A 19,496-nucleotide genomic window follows, 5' to 3' on the forward strand; every position below is an offset into this window, starting at 1 on the left:
CAGAACCCGTAAAGGGATAACTCAACCCTAAAAATAGAGGTTTGAAAATAAAAGTGGGTGCAGAACATATATTTGACATTTTATTGTGTGGTGAAATGCACCTTTAATACCTTTTATATTGGTTGACAGCCAAGCTGACCAATAGGGACTCTCATACCTCTGTGGTTTGTGAAACTCCTGAGGCAGGGAACTAATACAAATATTTAGTTTAATATCAAATAGGTATCTTACAAAATAGAAAATATTACATATTCTCAAAAGTATGAACCAGAATTTTTCTTTTTTTGGTAAAAACTGCCAAGCAGAAATGTACCAGAACAGAATCATATTATTAATGAAATGTCTATGTTCGCAGGAGATTTCTTATGATTTTAAATCATGTATTTACATGGATTTTCTTTTCTTTCTTGTGAGACATTATGCACAACCAGCCTTTCAGTTGTGGTCCTGTGTCAGGAAGACAAAGCCTCCTTCTATACTTCTGTGTCAAAAACACTCTTCAAGTAGAGTAGTTTATTTGCTTTTGATAAAACTCAGAACACTTTTGGATTGCTCCCTTGGTTTTATCGTGCTAGATAACCATGAGCACACCAAGTATTTGAACTGTCAGTAAAAAAAAGGCCTGTATCTATTAGTTGATCGGGAACTTTCACAACTTGTGTATTTTACTGAAGACTCAAGGAGCAACAACTAACTAATGAAGTTATGTTTGTAAGGCGGCTTTGTTCTCCCATGGGGTGGGGGCAGCAGGATGGAGGAAGGCACTGCCTTCTATATAATCGAACTGTTCTTGTTAAATATGTGAATACATGGCATATAAACTGAAGACAAATACTCTATAAAGTGGAATAATCTAAATAAACGAATTATACTGTTGTATCAATTTGAGGTAGTTAAAAATGAGAGTCCTGTTATTTCAGACATAGTGCCTTGTTTGGACAGTAGACTGTTCTGTAATGATACATAGAAAAACTTTGCCTTTGTTAGTTTTTCATTTGTTTGAAAAGCTTTCTTTAAAAAACAACATTTGTTTATTGTAGTATTGTAACTGTTAAGGAATGAATATCAACAAATCACATAAAAGTTAATCTATGAACTAAGTGTCTTTTGTTCTATACATCTTCTGAAAGCACCTACCGTTTAATATTTATTCACACTTGTCAGCAATATAATATTAAATTACATTTAATTACAGATCATTTACTGAAGTATCACACATTATCTAAATATCTGTCAATTTGCAGAATTATTTAAGTTGAAGGCATGTACATGTATAATTAATTAATTCAAAGGACAAACATATTGATTTAAGTACATCAGTTCACTTTTATTTATCATATCTTTACAGGGCCATTATTGTCCAGAGATGATTAAAAAAAATAATATATAAATGCATTATATTACATGATTATTCTTTGGATTTCAGCATAAAATTACACAATTAAATTAATAAAATCCCTAACTTGTGCTCAGATTTAACATCTCAATATGCGCATATATACATACCACACACAATACATACAAAACAAGTCACTCTTTCAGAAATGATTGCTAATTATTAATCATAATGATACAAGATAATTATTCTACTCATACTGATCAAATATAGGACGAGGCACAAAGCAGCACTAGCCTCAATCCTGAGAGAGAGACAGAGAGGGGGGGGAGAGGGAGAAAGAGAGGGAAAGGACTAAGGTAGTGGAAGGGAAAAATATTTGTGGAAAATACTGGTTAACAATATAATTGATTCTGGTCCTATCTTTCTAGCCCTTCCCTTAGCGTTTCTCTTAGTCTCAGACTGTGTCTGTGTGTGTGTGTATATATGCATTTCTCGCAACAACAAAACTAAGGTCAAGGGTGCACCATGTATTGGAGACAAAGACACAAGGACAGGTATAGGTGTCTGTGTGCGCAAGCTATGCAGATGGAAGGCCACATAAAAGGCAGGTGTCACATTGCTCTCAGCTCTGGACCAGAAGTGTTGCCATCCTGTAGATATCCGGATGCAGCATATTAAAGAGAAAGTAACAAAACCAGACCGTGTTCACTTGTTGTTGAGTATCAGCATCTGTGTCCCTAGGCCTTGAAGAGATATTTGGACCACTCAAAAACACACAAACACTTGGATGAAGATGTTTTTTAAAAACAGAACCAAGGGGAGGACCCAGAATTCAGATGTTCAGTGTCTTTGCCATCTGTATTTAGAGAAGTTACTGGCAGTCCTTCACAATGACAAACTGGTGTGGTTCTGAGCAATAATACGGTCACACCCATACGGCACATTATATATATAGTTACATGATATTACATAATAACCACAAAAAATGAAAGAACACAGGAAGGAGTAGCCATGACGTCACTCTCTGGTGTTACACAGTATTGAGGTCAACATGTATAAATGATTTTATATGACAAGAGAGCTACTATAAAAAGCTGTCCGTCTCCAGTAGATGACACAAAAGACCACTGTCTGTTTCACAGTGTAAAGTAGCTATGTGTAACTGAACAGAGGTGCTTGGGACTAAAAAGAGTGAGCAAGCAAGAGCTAGAGAGAGGGAGCGATAAAGTAGTATGGTAATCTGGCAGTGGGTTAGGTGTCAGCTGTGTGGGACCAGGGCTGTAAGGCAGAAAGACAACTCTGACGGTCTACCATATAAGCACCATAGAGACAGAGGTTCGATTTCCATAATCAATGACGATCCAAACACATACTCTCCACACAACTTAAATCAATAAAGCCAAAACAGTGAAACATTGTTTTGTTGTTATTCAAGGTTCTTGTGCGCATGGTTAGAATTCCGGATGGAGAAGATGAGGAGCGATGATGAGTTAGTTTAAGAGGCACAGAAATGAAGATAACGCTGTAAGCCTGAAGTGATCTCAAACACTTTTCAGTCTCTGTGCAAAGACGCCTGGAAACTATAAACACAAATCCTCTCTTTCACACACGCACACACTTTCTTTATGCTACTGCCTTTGTGATTCAGAGGACCCGCCTAACCTCAAACTCACTCACTTGGCAATCCTCTTACTCATCTCTTTCCTCCTCCCCTTCTACCAACAACATGTTTCTGTGGAGAGCTACCCTTCTGTAGGATTCCGTTCCAACATCAGTTGTAACTAACCTGTTTAAGCCCATCAACCAGCCATTTGTCATAATCAGTGTAAACCTACAGGAAGCTAGCTCTCCAGGAACAGGTTTGAAGTGCCCTGCTTTAAATTGAAAAGATCAGCCAGTCTCCTTATAACTGATGCCTGACATATTCTAACTATACAAACAGTCATCATCTCATCCTTTGTTTTGACATTTACATACATGACTGTAGCAGTTATGCCTTTATAGAATATTGCGTGCAATTAAAATGTCATTCTTCAGTTAAATGCTATCTAAATGTTTTCATCAATTTAGAAGTAGGACAGCTATATGTATAGTAAAAGCATTAAACGGTACAGTAAATCTAGGCCTTAGTAGATCATGATCAAACACTTAAATCATAGACTTAAAAGTCCCTCCCTCTAATCTCTTTCATCTCCTTTTATGTTATGATACCACTCGTTTCCCTCCATCTAGAGCACACAGTCTTACTACATAAAATGCAGTCCATCACAACTGGGGCTGGCTTAGTGTATGACACCCACTGACAGGAGCCCATTTTTAAAACTGCGACTACATCTTGACTGTTAAACAGTTACAACAGGATTTTATGCCAGATTAGGGAGTATTTATATGTATTCACAGAGATACTCTGGTGAAAACACCTCTGCACCCACTCCTCTTTGCTTGACCTGGAATGTGCATGAGATAAAGAGGAACATTTGACTTACACGGTCAATATTCAACCCATTTCCTTAGAACTAGGTTGAGAATATTCAATAACAAGGAACTGATATGCATAGAAGAGGACCCCCAACCCCCCGCAGCTACCTGCGTTTAAAAAAATATATATGACACACAAACACACATCAACGACAGACAACACACTAGTCTCTTTAACCTTCATCTCACTTCCTCTTCACCTGCTTCACATTTACTAGACCAACAATCCAACAAGCTGTCGTACCACAGCTTGGCTTACTTGGTCAGGCTATTTTCCTAGGTGCTAGCCTGACTGCTAGGACAGATGACAAAGCCACCCATGACTACAGATCATGCTACTTCCTTTGCCCCTCTGTGCAGGATAGGTTTCTTAGCCACCCTGACAGAACACACTACTTCCTTAGCCTCTCTCTCAACTAGCCTGGCTGATGGGATAGGTAGCCTAGCCACCCATGCTAACATAACTTTCTCTCCAGTGCAATATTTTTACTCTCCACAACATTACACTCTCCCACAACAGTATCTATAATCTTCATCAATAAAACCAATCCAGTCTCTCACCCAGACTACAACTAAACTCCTCAAAAAAAGTTCGGAGACGTTATTTCGGTCGATTATTCCTCCCCTTCAATAAAGATAATTTTATATCGTTAGAAAGCCTGATTAGTCACCTTTACAATGAGGTACAACTTGTAAGGATCATGCATACGTGGAATGAGCAACACAGCTCACCGTGTGGGTAGCGGACCAATTTTTTTTTGCCAAAATCCCCTGCAATATTCTTCTGTTGGTATTCACTCTCGTTTTGAGGTTCAAGTGGGATCAGCTTGGGCGTGCTGTACGTGCCAGTGTCCAATGCAAACATGTTGGCTGACTTGCACAAATCCTGGTTGAGGAATGGGATGCCATCCCACAGCAGTGTGTGACAGGCTGGTGATCAGCATGAGGAGGAGGTGCCAAGCTATTGTGGCTGCGTATGGATCTTCCACATGCTACTGAGGTCCCTGACAGTGTAAAATGAATTAAGTGTAAAAATGGCCAATGTGTGTTGTTTTTTCTTTATTAGTGTGGGAGAGTGCAATCATCCAATCCACCAAGCAACTCAAAACGAGACTGAATACCAACAGAAGAATATTGCATTGGGGCCGCTACCCACACGGTTAGCTGTGTTACGTATGCATGATCCTTACAAGTTGTACCTCATTGTAAAGGTGACTAATCAGGCTTTCCAACGATATAAAATACAATACCAATTGGTATTATTGAAGGGGAGGAATAATCGACCAAAATAAAGTTTCTGAACGTTTTTTGAGGAGTTTATTTGTCTAATCCCCAACAGTAAAATACTACAGTTTAACTCTCCTACAAGATTATCTCTAACCTGAATCTGTGGTCCTACCCTTTAACAAGCTTGACCTTCAAATCAGTTAAAAAAAGTTATTGACAAAACTAATTATCTCCCACTGCACAGACAAACACATCCTTTTAGCAGTCCCTGAGATCACCTCACACTTACTTAAGGCATTCTCATTGTAACCAAGAGTGGCAGGATGGACATGATTTTAAAAAGCACACAAAGACAAAAACACAGAAATAGAAACTCATCCATGAAGGCACATTCTGGAAGAATCCATACATCACTTCAGATGAATGACTCCACATCATGGGGGGGAAAGTCAGTCCACAAAAAGGACCCATAATAATATCAATAGTAATGATAGTCCTAGTTAAAAGTGAGGGGTAGTTTAAACAGGAGGAGGGGTCAGAAGAATGTAGGAATAGTCACAAGAAACTACATTTATGTCCTGTTTATTTGGGTTCAACTGAACCTCTACGATAAGAGAAGTGATCTCTGTCAAGTGTCCCTGGCCTTGCTGCGCCATGTCATACAGACAGCAACAGCACTCGGGGACTGTGCCCTTTTCACCACGCAAGGGACACCATCCTAGTGCATCTTTGAAAAAGTAGTAGGTACAAAAAAGCAAGAGGAGAGTTGCATAGTTAATGGGCTGGAATACAAGGGAGTGACAGGGGTTTAAAGGGGTTTGTAGTTTTCCCATCACAAGAAAGGGATGTGTAGGGATTGTAGTTTCCTTCACCAGATAGGGGTTTGTAGTTTTTCTCCAACCAAAGATAGGGATGTGTGCCTCTCTTTCTTAGTTGCTCCAAGACTTGCGGTTCTCCCCCCTCTTCCCGGCCCCCATGGACTCCCTCCGCAAAACCGGCTGCCCCGGGGCATAAAACTCCCCGCTGTGCCTGTTCTCAGGGTTCTGTTTGGATCGCTCCCGTCGAAACACCCGGTCTGGGCGAACCAGCAGTCCAAAGCCAGGTTTACAGTGGAAGTACTGATGCCCGCCTACAGATCCGTCGTTCTTACCTGGAGAGGAGGGGAAAAAGATAAGCGGGAGGGACAGATACATGGAGAAGATATCGCCAGATAAGTGAGAGGCACAGAAGCCTTCTGAAAGAGTTACTGAAATTCACCACACACACACACATGGATGTTCTCCCGTTATAGATACAGACACAAAGAGGATACACCCAAGAAATCTTTCTTTCCATCTCTCTCTCATACATGCAAACACACCTGAAGGCAAATCCAGTTCCACTCCGACCCACACTCCGTGAGCGAACTCTGTATTTCCCAGATAACGAACAGTACCGCCCTTATTTGCTCCCACGGTAACGCAGGCTCCCTCTGTTAGCCAATCAGGTAGTGTGTAATCCCGACCTCCGTCCTCATCATCCAAGATGATCTCCAGGCGCTCAAGGCTGTCTCTTCCTCTTCCTCCAAATACCCCCTCATCCACAGGGGCAGGCTGAAAGGAGTTCACCAGCCTTTGTCCTAAACCGCTGCTGTGGTTGGAGGGATTCTGGGATGCTGGAGAACCAGTGGCGGCCATTTTGGCTTCGTACTGAGAAGAGGCCAGAAGACCGTTCCGGTCAGCTCGCTGCTGGGGGTTTCTGGGTAATGTAGCCTCTAGCGTGGCGGGGGAGGGGTCAAGGGGGGCCGAGTCACTAACAACAGCAGAGGCGTCAGACAAGGTCGCCGTGGAAACACTAGTGGAGAAGTAGCCGCTGGAGGATTGACTGAGGGGGCTGAGGGGTGTGTCATGCGGTTCATGCATGGATGGAACAGGAGGAAGAAAAGGAGGGGCTTCGGAGGAATCCCACTGTCTGTCATTGGTCAGGGCCGGGATCAGGTTCCTCCCTACCATAGCAACCTACAGGGGAACCATGGCAACGGCAACAATCACACAGGGGAGAAGAGACACTGACAGGGCATCATGCCCTGTAATCACATGTTTCATCTACTCTTAAATCCTTCATATTACGGTGGTGCAGAGGGTGTTATACTTAAGGTAGCGATACTGAATGGTATGCAGGATATTCTAAATCAGGGCTGTCCAGTCCTGCTCCTAGAGAGCTATGATCCTCGTTTCTGCTCCAACCGCAACATAGTGTACATGATTTTAGTAATTAGCTGGTTGGCCAGCTAAATCAGTTTAGTTAAGTGAAATAGCAGCCAAAATATTCAGGGAAGGTAGCTCTGGGATCAAGGTAGGTGGGCTCTGTTGAAGGGTACAGTATTTTATCAGCATATGTCTTTGTGTGTGTGTAGCAGAGAGGGAGAAACAGGAGGTGGAGGAAGTTGGGGGAGAAGTCAGGGAGGTTCTTACCGGTTCCATCCTGATCCGGCTGTCCTCCAGTCCAGAACTCTGCATGATGATGCGTGGCGTGTGCTGCAACACAAGGAGACAAGGACAGGATGGTAAGGTCTGCAGCTGTGCCCCAACCTCCCACAATCTTCCTGTGTCTCTCTCTCCCTCCCCCTCTCCCATCTGATCTCCATGTCTCTCCCTTTCCCCTTCGACTTCATGCGTCTGCAGCTGTGCCCCCAGCCCCACCTCTGTCTCACTGCTATAATCAGCCTGTTGGCAGGTGGCAATCTTCTCAGCTCCCCCCCAGCGCCTCACCCAACAGATGGCTACATGAAGGTTAATTTTATAGCAACACCCAGGTGGAAGGTAATGTGAGCATTCAATGATATAGTCAGAGATAGTCAGATATAGGAGTCAGATGGCTGAGTGGTTAGGGAGTCGGGCTATTAATCAGAAGGTTGTTGGTTCGATTCCTGGCCGTGCAAAATGACGTTGTGTCCTTGGGCAAGGCACTTCACCCTACTTGCCTCAGGGAGAATGTCCCTGTACTTACTGTAAGTCGCTCTGGATAAGAGCGTCTGCTAAATGACTAAGTGTAAAATGTAATGTAAATATAACAGGAGGAGAGCGCCGCCTCAGAAGGTGGGAGATCCACTGGGCGTGATTTTGTTTGGTTTGGCACCCTCAGAAAAACATTTAGTACTTGGTGTATTTTTGGTGGAGCAGTCTTAGACGTCCCCGTATCTCAAATGTCTGAATGTTTTATAATGTTCGCCTGTGCGCTTTGGCAGTACGTAGGTGAGCTTTGAAATGGCAACATCTGCAGTATTTGCCACCAAAATGCGTAGAAGTATGGAGGGAGGAGTTGGGGGCTCAAGGTTGGTTTCCATGGTTACCTGCTGAGAGTGGGGTGAGGGGCGGAGCTCCTTCTTATCCTCCCGGGCAGGGAACAGAGACTTGAGCAACTTAGGCATCTGGGGGACCAGGGCTCTGACTGAAAGATAAGAGGCAGCAAGCCCTGAACGACCTGAGGAGGGGGACCGGTGAGGAGAGGTGGAGGAAAAGCAGGGAAAGAGGAGGAGGAGGAAAGACAAGGGAGCAAAGAAGGGCAAAAGGAAAGGAAGAAATGGAAGGAGGAGAGAAGCAGAGGAGATGACGAGAGGAGGTAAGGGGAAATAAGAGAGGATACGAGAAGAAAAGACCAGTAAAAGAGAGGGAATAGGAGGTGGTACAGGACAGGAAGAGAAGATGAGAGTAAAAAAGGGAGGAAGGGAAGATGGAAGGGTAGGGGAGATGGACAAAGAGAGGGACGCGAGGGAAAGGTGGTGGAAAAGATTAAGAGGGGAAGTTGAGAGCAAGAAATGCCAAATAAAAGAGACACACTGAAGCCAAGACGCAATCTGACCAGACCAGAGAGACAAAGACATTAAAATGACTGACACTTCGTGATCACACATATTATAATGCCTGGATTATAAAGAACAGACTGAGCACAAATTAATCAGAATGATTAATTCTCATTGATTAAACTGAAACAAAGATGCCCTGCAATGACCACTGAAACATTAGATGAGACAGACAGCTAATGTACTGTAGTAGACACTGAATAGTGATACAGACAGACAAGCAATTCTGTCATGGAAAACATTGTTGAACGGCAGAGGATGTTGAAGAGGATGATGAATAGGAAGGGGGGTGAAGAACAGGATGATGAAAAAGAGGAAGGGGGAGAGAATGATAGGGTAGGTTGATAAAGAAGAGCATGACGTCTTTGAGGGTGATTATGAAGAGAGGACGAACCCAGTCAGAGCCAGGTTAGACAGAGCTAGCTCAGAGGGGAAGAGAGGAGAGGAGGAGCAGAGGGAAGAGAGCGGGGGGGAGTTACCTTGCTCCGGATCCTGGTTCTGAGAGGGGGTTGCAGGAGAGGGGGTGGGGGTGGGGGAGGAGGAGGGAGACGGCCGAGGTAAAGTTCGGCTGAACTGGGAGGGCATGAAGATATCCTGTTGACTCTCCCAGCGACTCTGAGTAGAGAGTACATACGCACAAAATGTAAGATTCTGGAAAACGCCTAGAGCATAATAAGAAGGCAGTACGGTCTTCTTTTTGAGTGGCTGCAGAGTGGAGATTTACTGGGTTACAAACCGCAGTCTAAACTAAAGAGCTGGTACCTTGTTGTCATCCAGTATACAGTTAGAAGACAGGTCTTGTCTGCTGCCTGAGAGCTATAGCAGAAAGATTGATGGAGAGAGAGGGGGGGGGGGTGGGTGGAGAAAGAGGGGTACAGGAGAGAAAGTGCGAGAACGAGAAATCAGATGGATGTTTATCGTCTATGGAACTTTATTATGCTTAAAGATTTGTTACCCCAACTACTAAGGTAGTTGGGGTAACGACATACCTGTCTATTCAGACAGGTATGTCGAGAGTAGGGGTGTAACGATACAAAAAAATCACGGTTCGATATATACCTCGGTTTAGAGGTCACGGTTTGGTAAATTTTTTGTACAGTATGCGATTGGGAACAAAATGCAAAACATAAATTTGCTTGTTTATTTGTGTGTTTATTATTTGTAAACCAACAATTTATTGTAACATTATACAAAATATGAAAATAAAATAAAAAAATAGAATACTATTGCAAAGTGCTGCCTGGTAATAGAGATAATAAGTCAAATAAAATATTCTCAACTGAGGACGAGTGTGTACTTCATACACCTTTAACATGTGTTTAAAATCAGCGTTTTCAACAACTGAATACAGTCTTAGATCCGCTGCTATAAAAACTCAGATGGCAGTAGTAGTTAGAGTTTTGGCCCGATCTGAATTGATAGGGAGAGGCTGCTTGAATGCCGAAGTCAGCTGCGTTTGCACTAAGGTGGTTTTTTGTTTCTTGTAGCAGTGATATTCACATCGGGTGGTGCCGTTTCAGGTGAGTTAGCATGTTTACCGTGTTGCCGGAAACATACCCTATCTCAGCTGAACAGTGTCGGCACACAACCCTTGTTTTATCCACTAGTCTTTTTCCGTTGCAATATTTGACCAGGAAGCCCAAGTGTTCCCAAGCAGGAGACTTTAGCGACAGGGGAGGGTCGTGAAGCTCCGGTTTATCGCTAGCGTTAGCCATGACCCACACGGGCTGCAAATGTAGTTGCTGGCGGAAAACAAACTCGCGCAACTTCCTTTCCGGGAACTCACCTGTACACAGCCCTGTACTTAACGTCCTGTACCGAAACGGTTCAATACAAATACATGTATCGTTACACCCCTAGTAGAGAGGGGTTCAGACAGACAAACAGGTAGGTAGATAGATAGACAGGTAAAGGGGTTCAGACATATAGACAGGTTTGTAGGTAGATAGACAGCAAGAGGAGGTTTACCCGGTGGACACTGGGAGAGCTGAGACTGCGTCTGTTCCCCTTCCCTTTGCCTGCCAGGTGTTCCTTTACCGCCACCTCCTGTACACACATACCTCAAAATGAGTCATATCCTCTGTATACATACTGTAGAGCGATAGGACCATTAGGTCTGAGCTGTATGACCTCTGACCCCTGACCTGTCGAAGCCGGTCCAGGGTCAAGATGTTCTCTACAGCCAGCACGCTGCGGAGGTACTTCTCGATGGCTGCCTCGCTGTCAGCTGACTTGGGGTTGTCTGAACTGGCGGCGAGACGAGCCAGCATCTCCCTGTCCTCCGAACCCTGGGCGTCCTGGGATGAGAGACAGGCAGGCTGATACTAACATCTTAGGATGATAGAGAGTGTTGGCGTCATGGAGATGGGGAGGTGAAGGTGCATGCTGGGAGATGTAGTCCTTACCCCAGGGATGTTGGATACCACCTCGAAGGTGACCCCACAGCCAGGGATGGTGCTGCGCGTTGTCATCCTCTTCAGAAAGTTCTGAGCAAAGCCCTGAGACACAACGCACATTTCAGCATGGAGGGGGGCATGTGTGGGTGAGTATCCAAATGCGTATGTGTGTGAGCATGTGAGTACATAAATAAGTTTGTGTGTACATATGCATTATGCCAGCGAGTGTGTCTCAAGATTCACTGATACGGACCGGTCTCCGACTCAAATGTTTAAATTAATTAGATTCAAAAGGCCAAAGCGATCCATGCATGTGTGACTACACCGATGCAAATGCGACAAACACACAAAACATTTTGAATTGTAGCAACTATCTAGCAAACTGCCTGACTGTGATATGTGAGCTTTGGGTTTTGCATTAAATTTACACAAGTGATCTACAAATCAGCTTAGCTTTCAAATACATACTGTGCTTGAAAAAACACATGCTTAGGGCTGGTGTGAGTATGTAAGTCAGTGTCCATATAACGTGTATGAGTGTGTATATAAATGTGTGTGCGTGTACATATAAATGCATGTGTGTATATACACTCACTGGCCACTTTATGAGGTACACCTCGCCAGTACTGGGTTGGACCCCCCTTTTGCCTTCAGAACTGCCTTAATTCTTTGTGGCATACTTTCAACACGGTATTGGAAACATTCCTCAGAGATTTTGGTCCATATTGACATGAGAGCATCACGCAGTTGCTGCAGATTTGTCGGCTGCACATCCATGATGCAAATCTCCCGTACCACGATATCCCAAAGGTGCTCTATTGGATTGAGATCTGGTGACTATGGAGGCCATTGGAGTATAGTGAACTTATTGTCATTTTTAAGAAACCAGTTTGAGATTATTTGAGCTTTGAGACATGGTGCATTATCCTACTGGAAGTAGCCGTCAGAAGATGGGTACACTGTGGTCATAAAGGGATGGACATGGTCAGCAACAATACTCAGGTAGGCTGCTCAATTGGTATTAAGGGCCCCCAAATTGTGCCAAGAAAATATTCCCCACACCACTACACCACCAGCCTGAACCGTTGATACAAGGCAGGATGGATCCATGCTTTCATGTTGTTTACGCCAAATTCTGACCTTACCATCTGAATGTTGTAGCTGAAATCGAGACTCATTTAGACCAGGCAACGTTTTTCATATCATATCAGTCTGCCCATTCTCCTCTGACCTCTGACATCAACAAGGCCTTTTCTTCCACACAACTGCCGCTCACTGGATATTTTCTCTTTTTCTGACCCTTCTCTGTGACCCCTAGAGATGGTTGTGCGTGAAAATCCCAGTAGATCAGCAGTTTCTGTAATACTCAGACCAGCCTGTCTGGCACCAACAACCATGCCACTTTCAAGTCACTTAAATCCCCTTCCCCATTATGATGCTCGGTTTGAACCTCAGCAAGTTGTCTTGACCACGTCAAGCCTAAATGCATCGAGTTGCTGCCATGTGATTGGCTGATCAGCAATTTGTGTTAACAAGCAATTGAACAGGCGTACCTAATAAAGTGGCCGGTGAGTGTAAGTGTGTGTGTGTGTGTACAGGTGGGAGTCTGACCTGGCGTCCAGGGTTGAGGTTGACGCAGATGCGTTTCCTGAGGACCAGCTGCATGTCAGCAGGGTGGCTGAGCTGTACCACGGCTCGTACCGTCAGGTACACGCGCTGCTCAGGCCACACCCCACCTCTGCTCAGCTGGGGAGACTCATGAACCGTAGAGTCCCAGGACGCTTCTGCCTTCACCTGGACACACACAAACAGAGACAGATATAAACAAATAGTCAGAACAGTTAGTTTGTGTGCACCATGGAAGTCCTGCACAGAAACAATTGCACGCTCGCACACCAGTGTTACCTCTCCGTCGTAGTGTTTGACGATCTGCAGGTCAAAGAAGTCATCCTCGTCCTCGCCGCTCAGCGTGGCGTCCCAGCCTCCTGCCTCAGGCGCCTCCAGTGCCTCTTGGGAGCTGAAGTCATCCGCTGGAGAGGAGGAGAAAGAGATGGAGAGAAAAAGGGGTAGAGAGAGGGAGGGAGTGTCAGAGAAAATAAAACGAAGTAGACAAAAACAACGTGGCAAAAGGGGGATAGCAAAAGAGCGGAACAGAGAGAGAGAGAGAGAGAGAGAGAGAGAGAGAGAGAGAGAGAGAGAGAGAGAGAGAGAGAGAGAGAGAGAGAGAGAGAGAGAGAGAGAGAGAGAGAGAGAGAGAGAGAGAGAGAGAGAGAGAGAGAAAGAAACTGGTATGAATTCAGTGGTCTGTTCAGTTGTTCTTCACGACAACCCAAATAAATTTTAAAAAGGTGGTTGTGTAGATGTGCATCAGAGAGAAAGTACCATTGAGATCCAGAAACAGCACCGGGGTGTGGGTCTCCATCCCTGGCAAAGGAACCCTGAGGAAACATCCAGAAAATGTCGGTGTTATCACAGGGTATGCATGTCAGTGTGTCTTCCTGGTCCGTCAGTGTGTGCCTATGCGCGTGAAAGTCTGTGTGAATGTCTGCATGCACGTGAGTGTGTGTATGTCTTGGACTGTGTGTGTGTGTGTGTGCGCGCGCATCTCACCACTCAGCGGGGGCTCCAGGTATGCCACTACCAGCAGAGGGCACCATGACAGCGTTCCTCTCCTCCGTCAGGGTCAGACGCCACTCCAGCAGCTGGGCCTCTCGCTCCATGTCATCTTCGGTCTTCTCTGGAGGAGGGCAGTACAGGAGGAAGAAGGAGGTGAGAGGGATATTGAGATGTGTTTAACTAGTATCAGGTCCATTCAAATGAGCAGTGTGTGTGAAAACCGGTGTATGTTTGTCTGATAATTGTCTCGCTTGTGTTGATAGCTACCTAGCTAATGAGGCTGTGACAAAATAGCAAGCAAATAATTTCTTATCGCATCAGTGTGCTCTGTGAGGCGGAGTGGAATGGTAGCATGTAATTGATAGTAGCTTACTTTTAGCCTCACTAATACAGTAATGGGGGGAAATGGTAAGCAGAAAGATACATTCAGAGTGAAGGTGAAACAAATACATAATCAATTTTCCACTGTTCAATTTAGCTACAAATACTGATAACTAAGGCAAAGGGAACTTAATTTAACACTATAGACTGCACAAAGATTTTCACACGCCAGCGAGTCAAATCTTTTGCGTAATTCAGGATTAATGAATCATTTTCATAAGTAGTTAAATTATTTAGTACACGCTTGGATGGTTCAGGAACCATTTAAAATATAGCTGCAAGCAGCAATGGTGGATTCCAATTAGAATTTCCAATTGGTGAAAATTCCAAACAATTGACATGGTAGAGATATGTACCTCACACGTATACAACATTTCAAGGCAAATGGATCAATGGCAGATTATAGGTAAATCTTTCACAAATTGTCACTGGGGAGAAAAATCTATCAAGCAGACATGGGTTCTTGAGACCCCCCCCCCCATGAGCAATAAAGCATGCATACCAACATTCAGACATTTTGGCCTGATAGGATTAAAATGCCATCATTTTGAAAGTGACAACTTTGAGGCGTGGTTGTCGTCCCACCTATGCTCTGATCAGACCCATGCTTTCTGATAAGTGTCAATCTAGTCTCTAGTTTGTGTTTTTCTGTAACGGTACTCTTAACGGTTCTTTCGTTGTTGTTATTTATTGAAAAAATGAATAAAATAATAATAGCAAATTGTTGAACAGATGTTAAGTAAATGTGTACATCGCACTGATAATACACAAATATTTCACTCTTAATAAAAATAAATAATGACAGTATTTCTACTGAGCTGTATTAAAAGTTTTACTTAAATTGTTTTGTTATTCTTCCTACCACTGCCAATACCAACATAGTTAGAATATAAAGCAAGACAGAGTTTGCCCGCAGCCCCCAAATCAAATCCTCCACTGAAAGCATCATCTGGAGTTCAGATGATGCTTCTTAATATTCTTAATTTCTCCAGTACATGGAACAGAACCGGTAACGGAGCCTATTGGTACTACGGTCTTTAATAATTTAGCCCCAGGGGCCTGTTTAATACCTGGTTTTGGTTCCCATCCCTACTGTTCACATGAAACAAAGAGTCTGGTGGAGTCTCTTTTCATACTGTCAACATCTTAAGTTTGAAGATGAGGCTTTGGATAATGTACAATGGTAGAACAGGGAGTTCTCACAAATTAAAGCAATGTTCACCAGACAGAACTTTCATTATAAAAATGTAAAAAAAAAAAAACATGGCTTCCCCCCACCATACAGCAATCTTAACATTTCTACAACATAACCAATTACTTTTCTTGTCAACTTCCCGTTCATGGTTTTTCATTTAACTGTGTTTTAGGATGGTGCAATCTGATGATGTAAGACCTTACTGATGTTTTTATTGGTTCCTGTGTGGAATTTCTGGACAATCTTCCTGTTTATGTGTGTGTGTGTACCTGCTTTGCTGACCAGACTCTGCAGGTGTTGGTCTAGGTATTCTTGTCTCTTAGTGAGGGCTGTCAGCCACTGGCGACGCAGGCGCTCCAAATCACGCTCCTATTGGATGCAAATCACCAACAAATCATACAAGAGGAAACTGTCATCCCCTTCTTACAATAAACATGTATTACTTACTTTTAGGTTAGGGTTAGGTTAGACACCATAGCTATTTAACAATATATGAAAATAATATTCAATTTATGCTATATAACATAATATATTGTTCTTAAGAATATAGTATAACATACACTCATTCAAAATTTTTATATATACAGTATATAAATAGTGTTGTATGAACCTGGTAGCTGTCCATCTCATCTCCCTCAATGTGGATGAGCTCGTTGGCCCTGGGGGGCTTGGCCTGTCTGATCTCCACACAGCCCACAGACACAGCCAGCAGTACCTCTGCTATCAGGGGCATGGTGCCCGAATCCTGCACTGACCTCACCTCCACCTGGATACGACGGGACTGGCCCTGGACAAACACACACACACGTTATAACCACAGAAACAAGGCCCTGGTCCACACTTGAGTATCACCTCTATGCACATCCATGCTTTCCTGTCCCAAATGTGCATACCTGTCGTAGCTGGAAGATGCCCCCTGTGCGTACGTCCCTGGCAGGAAGCACCTCGACAGGCATGAAGTCTCCGTTCTCGTTGATCTCCAAGATCTGAACCCACATCTCCAGCCTCCGTGTTACCTCTCCCCACCTGCAAGAGAAAGTAATAATAATAAGACTATTTATATAGCACATTTCATACAAGAATTGCAGCTCAATGTGCTTTACATAAAAACAATAATACAAGTGATAAAAGTAATTATAAAAAATAAATAAGAATAATAAAAAAATTAAATTAAAATGTAACAACAAAATACAAGCCGCAGTATTTGCGGGAATCAAAACACATTAGCCACAGTCTTTGCGGTATCTCGAATCCGTCTTAAGGCCGAATTATACTACTCCGACTCCGTTACGGACAGACAGACGGACGGAGTTGGACGGATTCGTTGAATTTATAGTACTCCGAAGGCTGTGGGTGCTGAAAACACTTCACTCCCAGAAGAGTAGGTGGTGCTGCACTGCGATGCTAGCTAGGTTATCGAAAAGTCGGAGCAAATTTACAAATGAGCCGTTTCATCAATAATAAATAAGCACATTTTCAGGAACTACACTGCCCATTTCTCGTCACATTTTAATTCAGATGTTGATTTACATATACTGTTTAGCTGAAATAAGAATTGTAAAAACTTAGAGCAATGGTGGTCAAAGGAGGTGGTCTGTTCGTCTTGTTGGTCACGGCCATAGATATATATAAAGCCTTTATATATATCTATGGTCACGGCAACCCCGCCCCTGACGCAAGCGGTTCTTAATACGGACCAATCACAGCCAAGGGGTATCCATAAAATGACGGACGGACAGTCAGGAAAATCAGGAGGTGCACGTAGAGCTCTCCGAGGGGCTCTCCGAGGGCGTTCCCTGTGTCCGTGAAAACGGAGTAGTATATTTCGGCCTTTAGACTCGAGCTGCCTTTGCAGTTTCCAAAACATATAACAACCTAGACTAGCCGCAATCTATCTGTGGTCTCACAGCAACACTGATACAGTACGCTGGCCTTTGTCCAACAAAAACTAAGGGACAGTGTGTGTTAGTGCGTGTGTGCATTCTCGTCACTCAGCATGCAGATGTCTGTGTGTGCGCGGGCATACCTGTCTCTCAGCGTGCGAGTCTTGGCCTGGATGATGCTGAGGTCCCAGAGCGCAGGGTTCCTGCCTGGGTCAGCCTGTCTATGGCCAAACACCTCGATGGCCACCGCCCCCTCGGTCAGGTACTCAATGAAGTCCTCTGTCACAGCCACAGCCAGCTCCTGGAGAGGGGAGGAGGAAGGAAGGAAGAGTCACTATGCTTTTGTGTGTGCGTGGCATATGTGTGTGGCGGGTGTGAAACGTGTGTGCACGTTTAACCTTGCAGCTGTCGAAGACCACCATGCAGTGAGGATCCTTGCTGCTGGGGGAGGAGGCAAAGGGATCGACTTCGGGCGCCACGATGATGGGCTCTGATTGGTCCCAGAAGGAGTACTGGCAGAACACAAAGTTGGACAGGTACTGCGGAAGACCTGTGGCCTGGAGGATCTTGATCTGAAAGTGAACGGGGGGTGGAGAGACGGGGAAGAGGCATGGATGGTGAGAGAGAGCGAGATATGGGGCGAGGGAGTCAAGAGATGCAGTGGAACTAGAAGAGAGAGGACTGTGTGTGTGCATTATCTGTTGTGTGTGTGTGTGTGTGTGAGGCTCTTACCATGCAGACCAGTTTGCGTTCCTGAGCCTCGCCATCGGGGCTGCTCTCGCTGTCATCCCCCCCAGCCATGCCCTCCTCAAAGCCCCCGCCTACACGTACCACCTCCACATGGAGACGCCCTGCCACCTGACGGCCCAGGGCAAACACACCCGTCATCATCATCATCACCATCATCATCATGTAAGATTTCCTTGAGTGTTTTGAAAGGCGTCCCCCAAATAAAATGTATTATTACTATTCATCATCGTCATCATACCTGGATACTGGGACTAATTTTATGGGCATGCAGAGCTGTGTGACACTGTCGTCACACAGATCAGGGTAGATTGATTATTTACACTGTGCTTTATGCTAGCACTCAAGCTTGGCCTCCATACCTCCCCCTTCTGGTTGATGATGGGTACTGCATACTGAAGCTTGACGTCATAGAAGAGGCATGACAGGAAGACGTTGGCCACGCCTATCAGACTGTGGTTCTCCTGCTCGTCAAAGAAAGGATCGGCCCGCTTGAAGTAGGAACGCATCACCTGGACAGGAGAAAAAGAGAGGGAGGGTCAAGAGATTCGGGAAAACTCTGTTGTTAACACCGCCTCCTAGAAATCTCTCCCCCCTCCGTTTACCACGGCCACCCTCCCACCACTGACTCACAGGGTTGTCATCGTCGTAGTCCTTCCACTCCTGGTAGAGCTCCTTCATGTCCACCAGCCGGTTCTCCATCTTTTCCAGGGCCCAGATCTGCTTGCCCTTGCCCTTCCTCCTCACCTGCACCGCAGGCTCGCTCAGCACCGCGTCACGCTGCAGACATGGAGCGGAAGCATTACACAATGTTTGCGTGCCTCTGAGAGGCTTTGTGTGAGTTTCTATTCACGAAGCACCGACTACATAAGTTGATATGGGTTCTGTGTGTGTGTGCTTGTGTACCTTTCGGTTGGCGTTGAGGTTGGCAGCAGGGATCTGCAGGGTGACTCTGTACTCGGTGCGTTTGTCAAGCTCCTCAGCGATGAAGCCGGCCTCCTGGACCAGCAGGTTGGCTCTGACAATCTGCTCCCTCAACTTCCTCAGGCTCCGCGTCAACACCGCCTCCCTGGGGCACGCAAACGCCACTGTCAGCATCATCATCAGAAACACCACAGACAAAATGACAAGCCCACTGCCCCACACACACACCTCTCCTCGCTCCACTGGCGCAGCCTGCTCTGGGCGCTGGGGGAGCTGGACATGCCCCCCATGCTGAGCCTCTCCAGGCTGCGGTACTGCGGCTGCTGCTGGCCTGCTGGGCCCTGGCCCTGGCCTGCCTGACCCTAGAGGTTACACAGCAACATGGTACTGGTGAACATACAGGGAAACAGGTGAACAGGAGACTAGGAAAGGAACAGCAGCAGAGGGACACAGGAGGAACACAGGAGGG

At 44.9% G+C, this 19,496-nt stretch overlaps 1 protein-coding gene across 1 annotated transcript in view; it reads right to left on the minus strand.

Moving 5' to 3' along the window:
- Positions 1–1,261: 1,261 nt before the first annotated feature.
- Positions 1,262–19,496, minus strand: part of kif13ba (kinesin family member 13Ba) — a 49,298-nt gene continuing 31,063 nt past the window's right edge. Inside the window, exons 19-41 of the mRNA XM_067260106.1 lie at positions 19,256–19,389; positions 19,010–19,172; positions 18,737–18,883; positions 18,466–18,615; positions 18,089–18,214; positions 17,755–17,928; positions 17,500–17,657; positions 16,367–16,499; positions 16,084–16,260; positions 15,743–15,842; positions 13,892–14,018; positions 13,664–13,719; positions 13,187–13,311; positions 12,893–13,075; positions 11,291–11,383; positions 11,030–11,182; positions 10,854–10,931; positions 9,648–9,701; positions 9,365–9,500; positions 8,376–8,473; positions 7,498–7,560; positions 6,405–7,041; positions 1,262–6,194 (exon numbers count right to left, since the gene is read on the minus strand). Coding sequence (XP_067116207.1) covers positions 5,974–6,194; positions 6,405–7,041; positions 7,498–7,560; positions 8,376–8,473; positions 9,365–9,500; positions 9,648–9,701; positions 10,854–10,931; positions 11,030–11,182; positions 11,291–11,383; positions 12,893–13,075; positions 13,187–13,311; positions 13,664–13,719; positions 13,892–14,018; positions 15,743–15,842; positions 16,084–16,260; positions 16,367–16,499; positions 17,500–17,657; positions 17,755–17,928; positions 18,089–18,214; positions 18,466–18,615; positions 18,737–18,883; positions 19,010–19,172; positions 19,256–19,389 — 3,486 coding nt within the window. The 3' untranslated portion in view covers positions 1,262–5,973. The remainder of the gene's footprint in view (positions 6,195–6,404; positions 7,042–7,497; positions 7,561–8,375; positions 8,474–9,364; positions 9,501–9,647; positions 9,702–10,853; positions 10,932–11,029; positions 11,183–11,290; positions 11,384–12,892; positions 13,076–13,186; positions 13,312–13,663; positions 13,720–13,891; positions 14,019–15,742; positions 15,843–16,083; positions 16,261–16,366; positions 16,500–17,499; positions 17,658–17,754; positions 17,929–18,088; positions 18,215–18,465; positions 18,616–18,736; positions 18,884–19,009; positions 19,173–19,255; positions 19,390–19,496) is intronic.

This window comes from Osmerus mordax, chromosome 22, assembly GCF_038355195.1.
Source record: "Osmerus mordax isolate fOsmMor3 chromosome 22, fOsmMor3.pri, whole genome shotgun sequence".
In the NCBI taxonomy this organism is placed as follows: Eukaryota; Metazoa; Chordata; class Actinopteri; order Osmeriformes; family Osmeridae; genus Osmerus; species Osmerus mordax.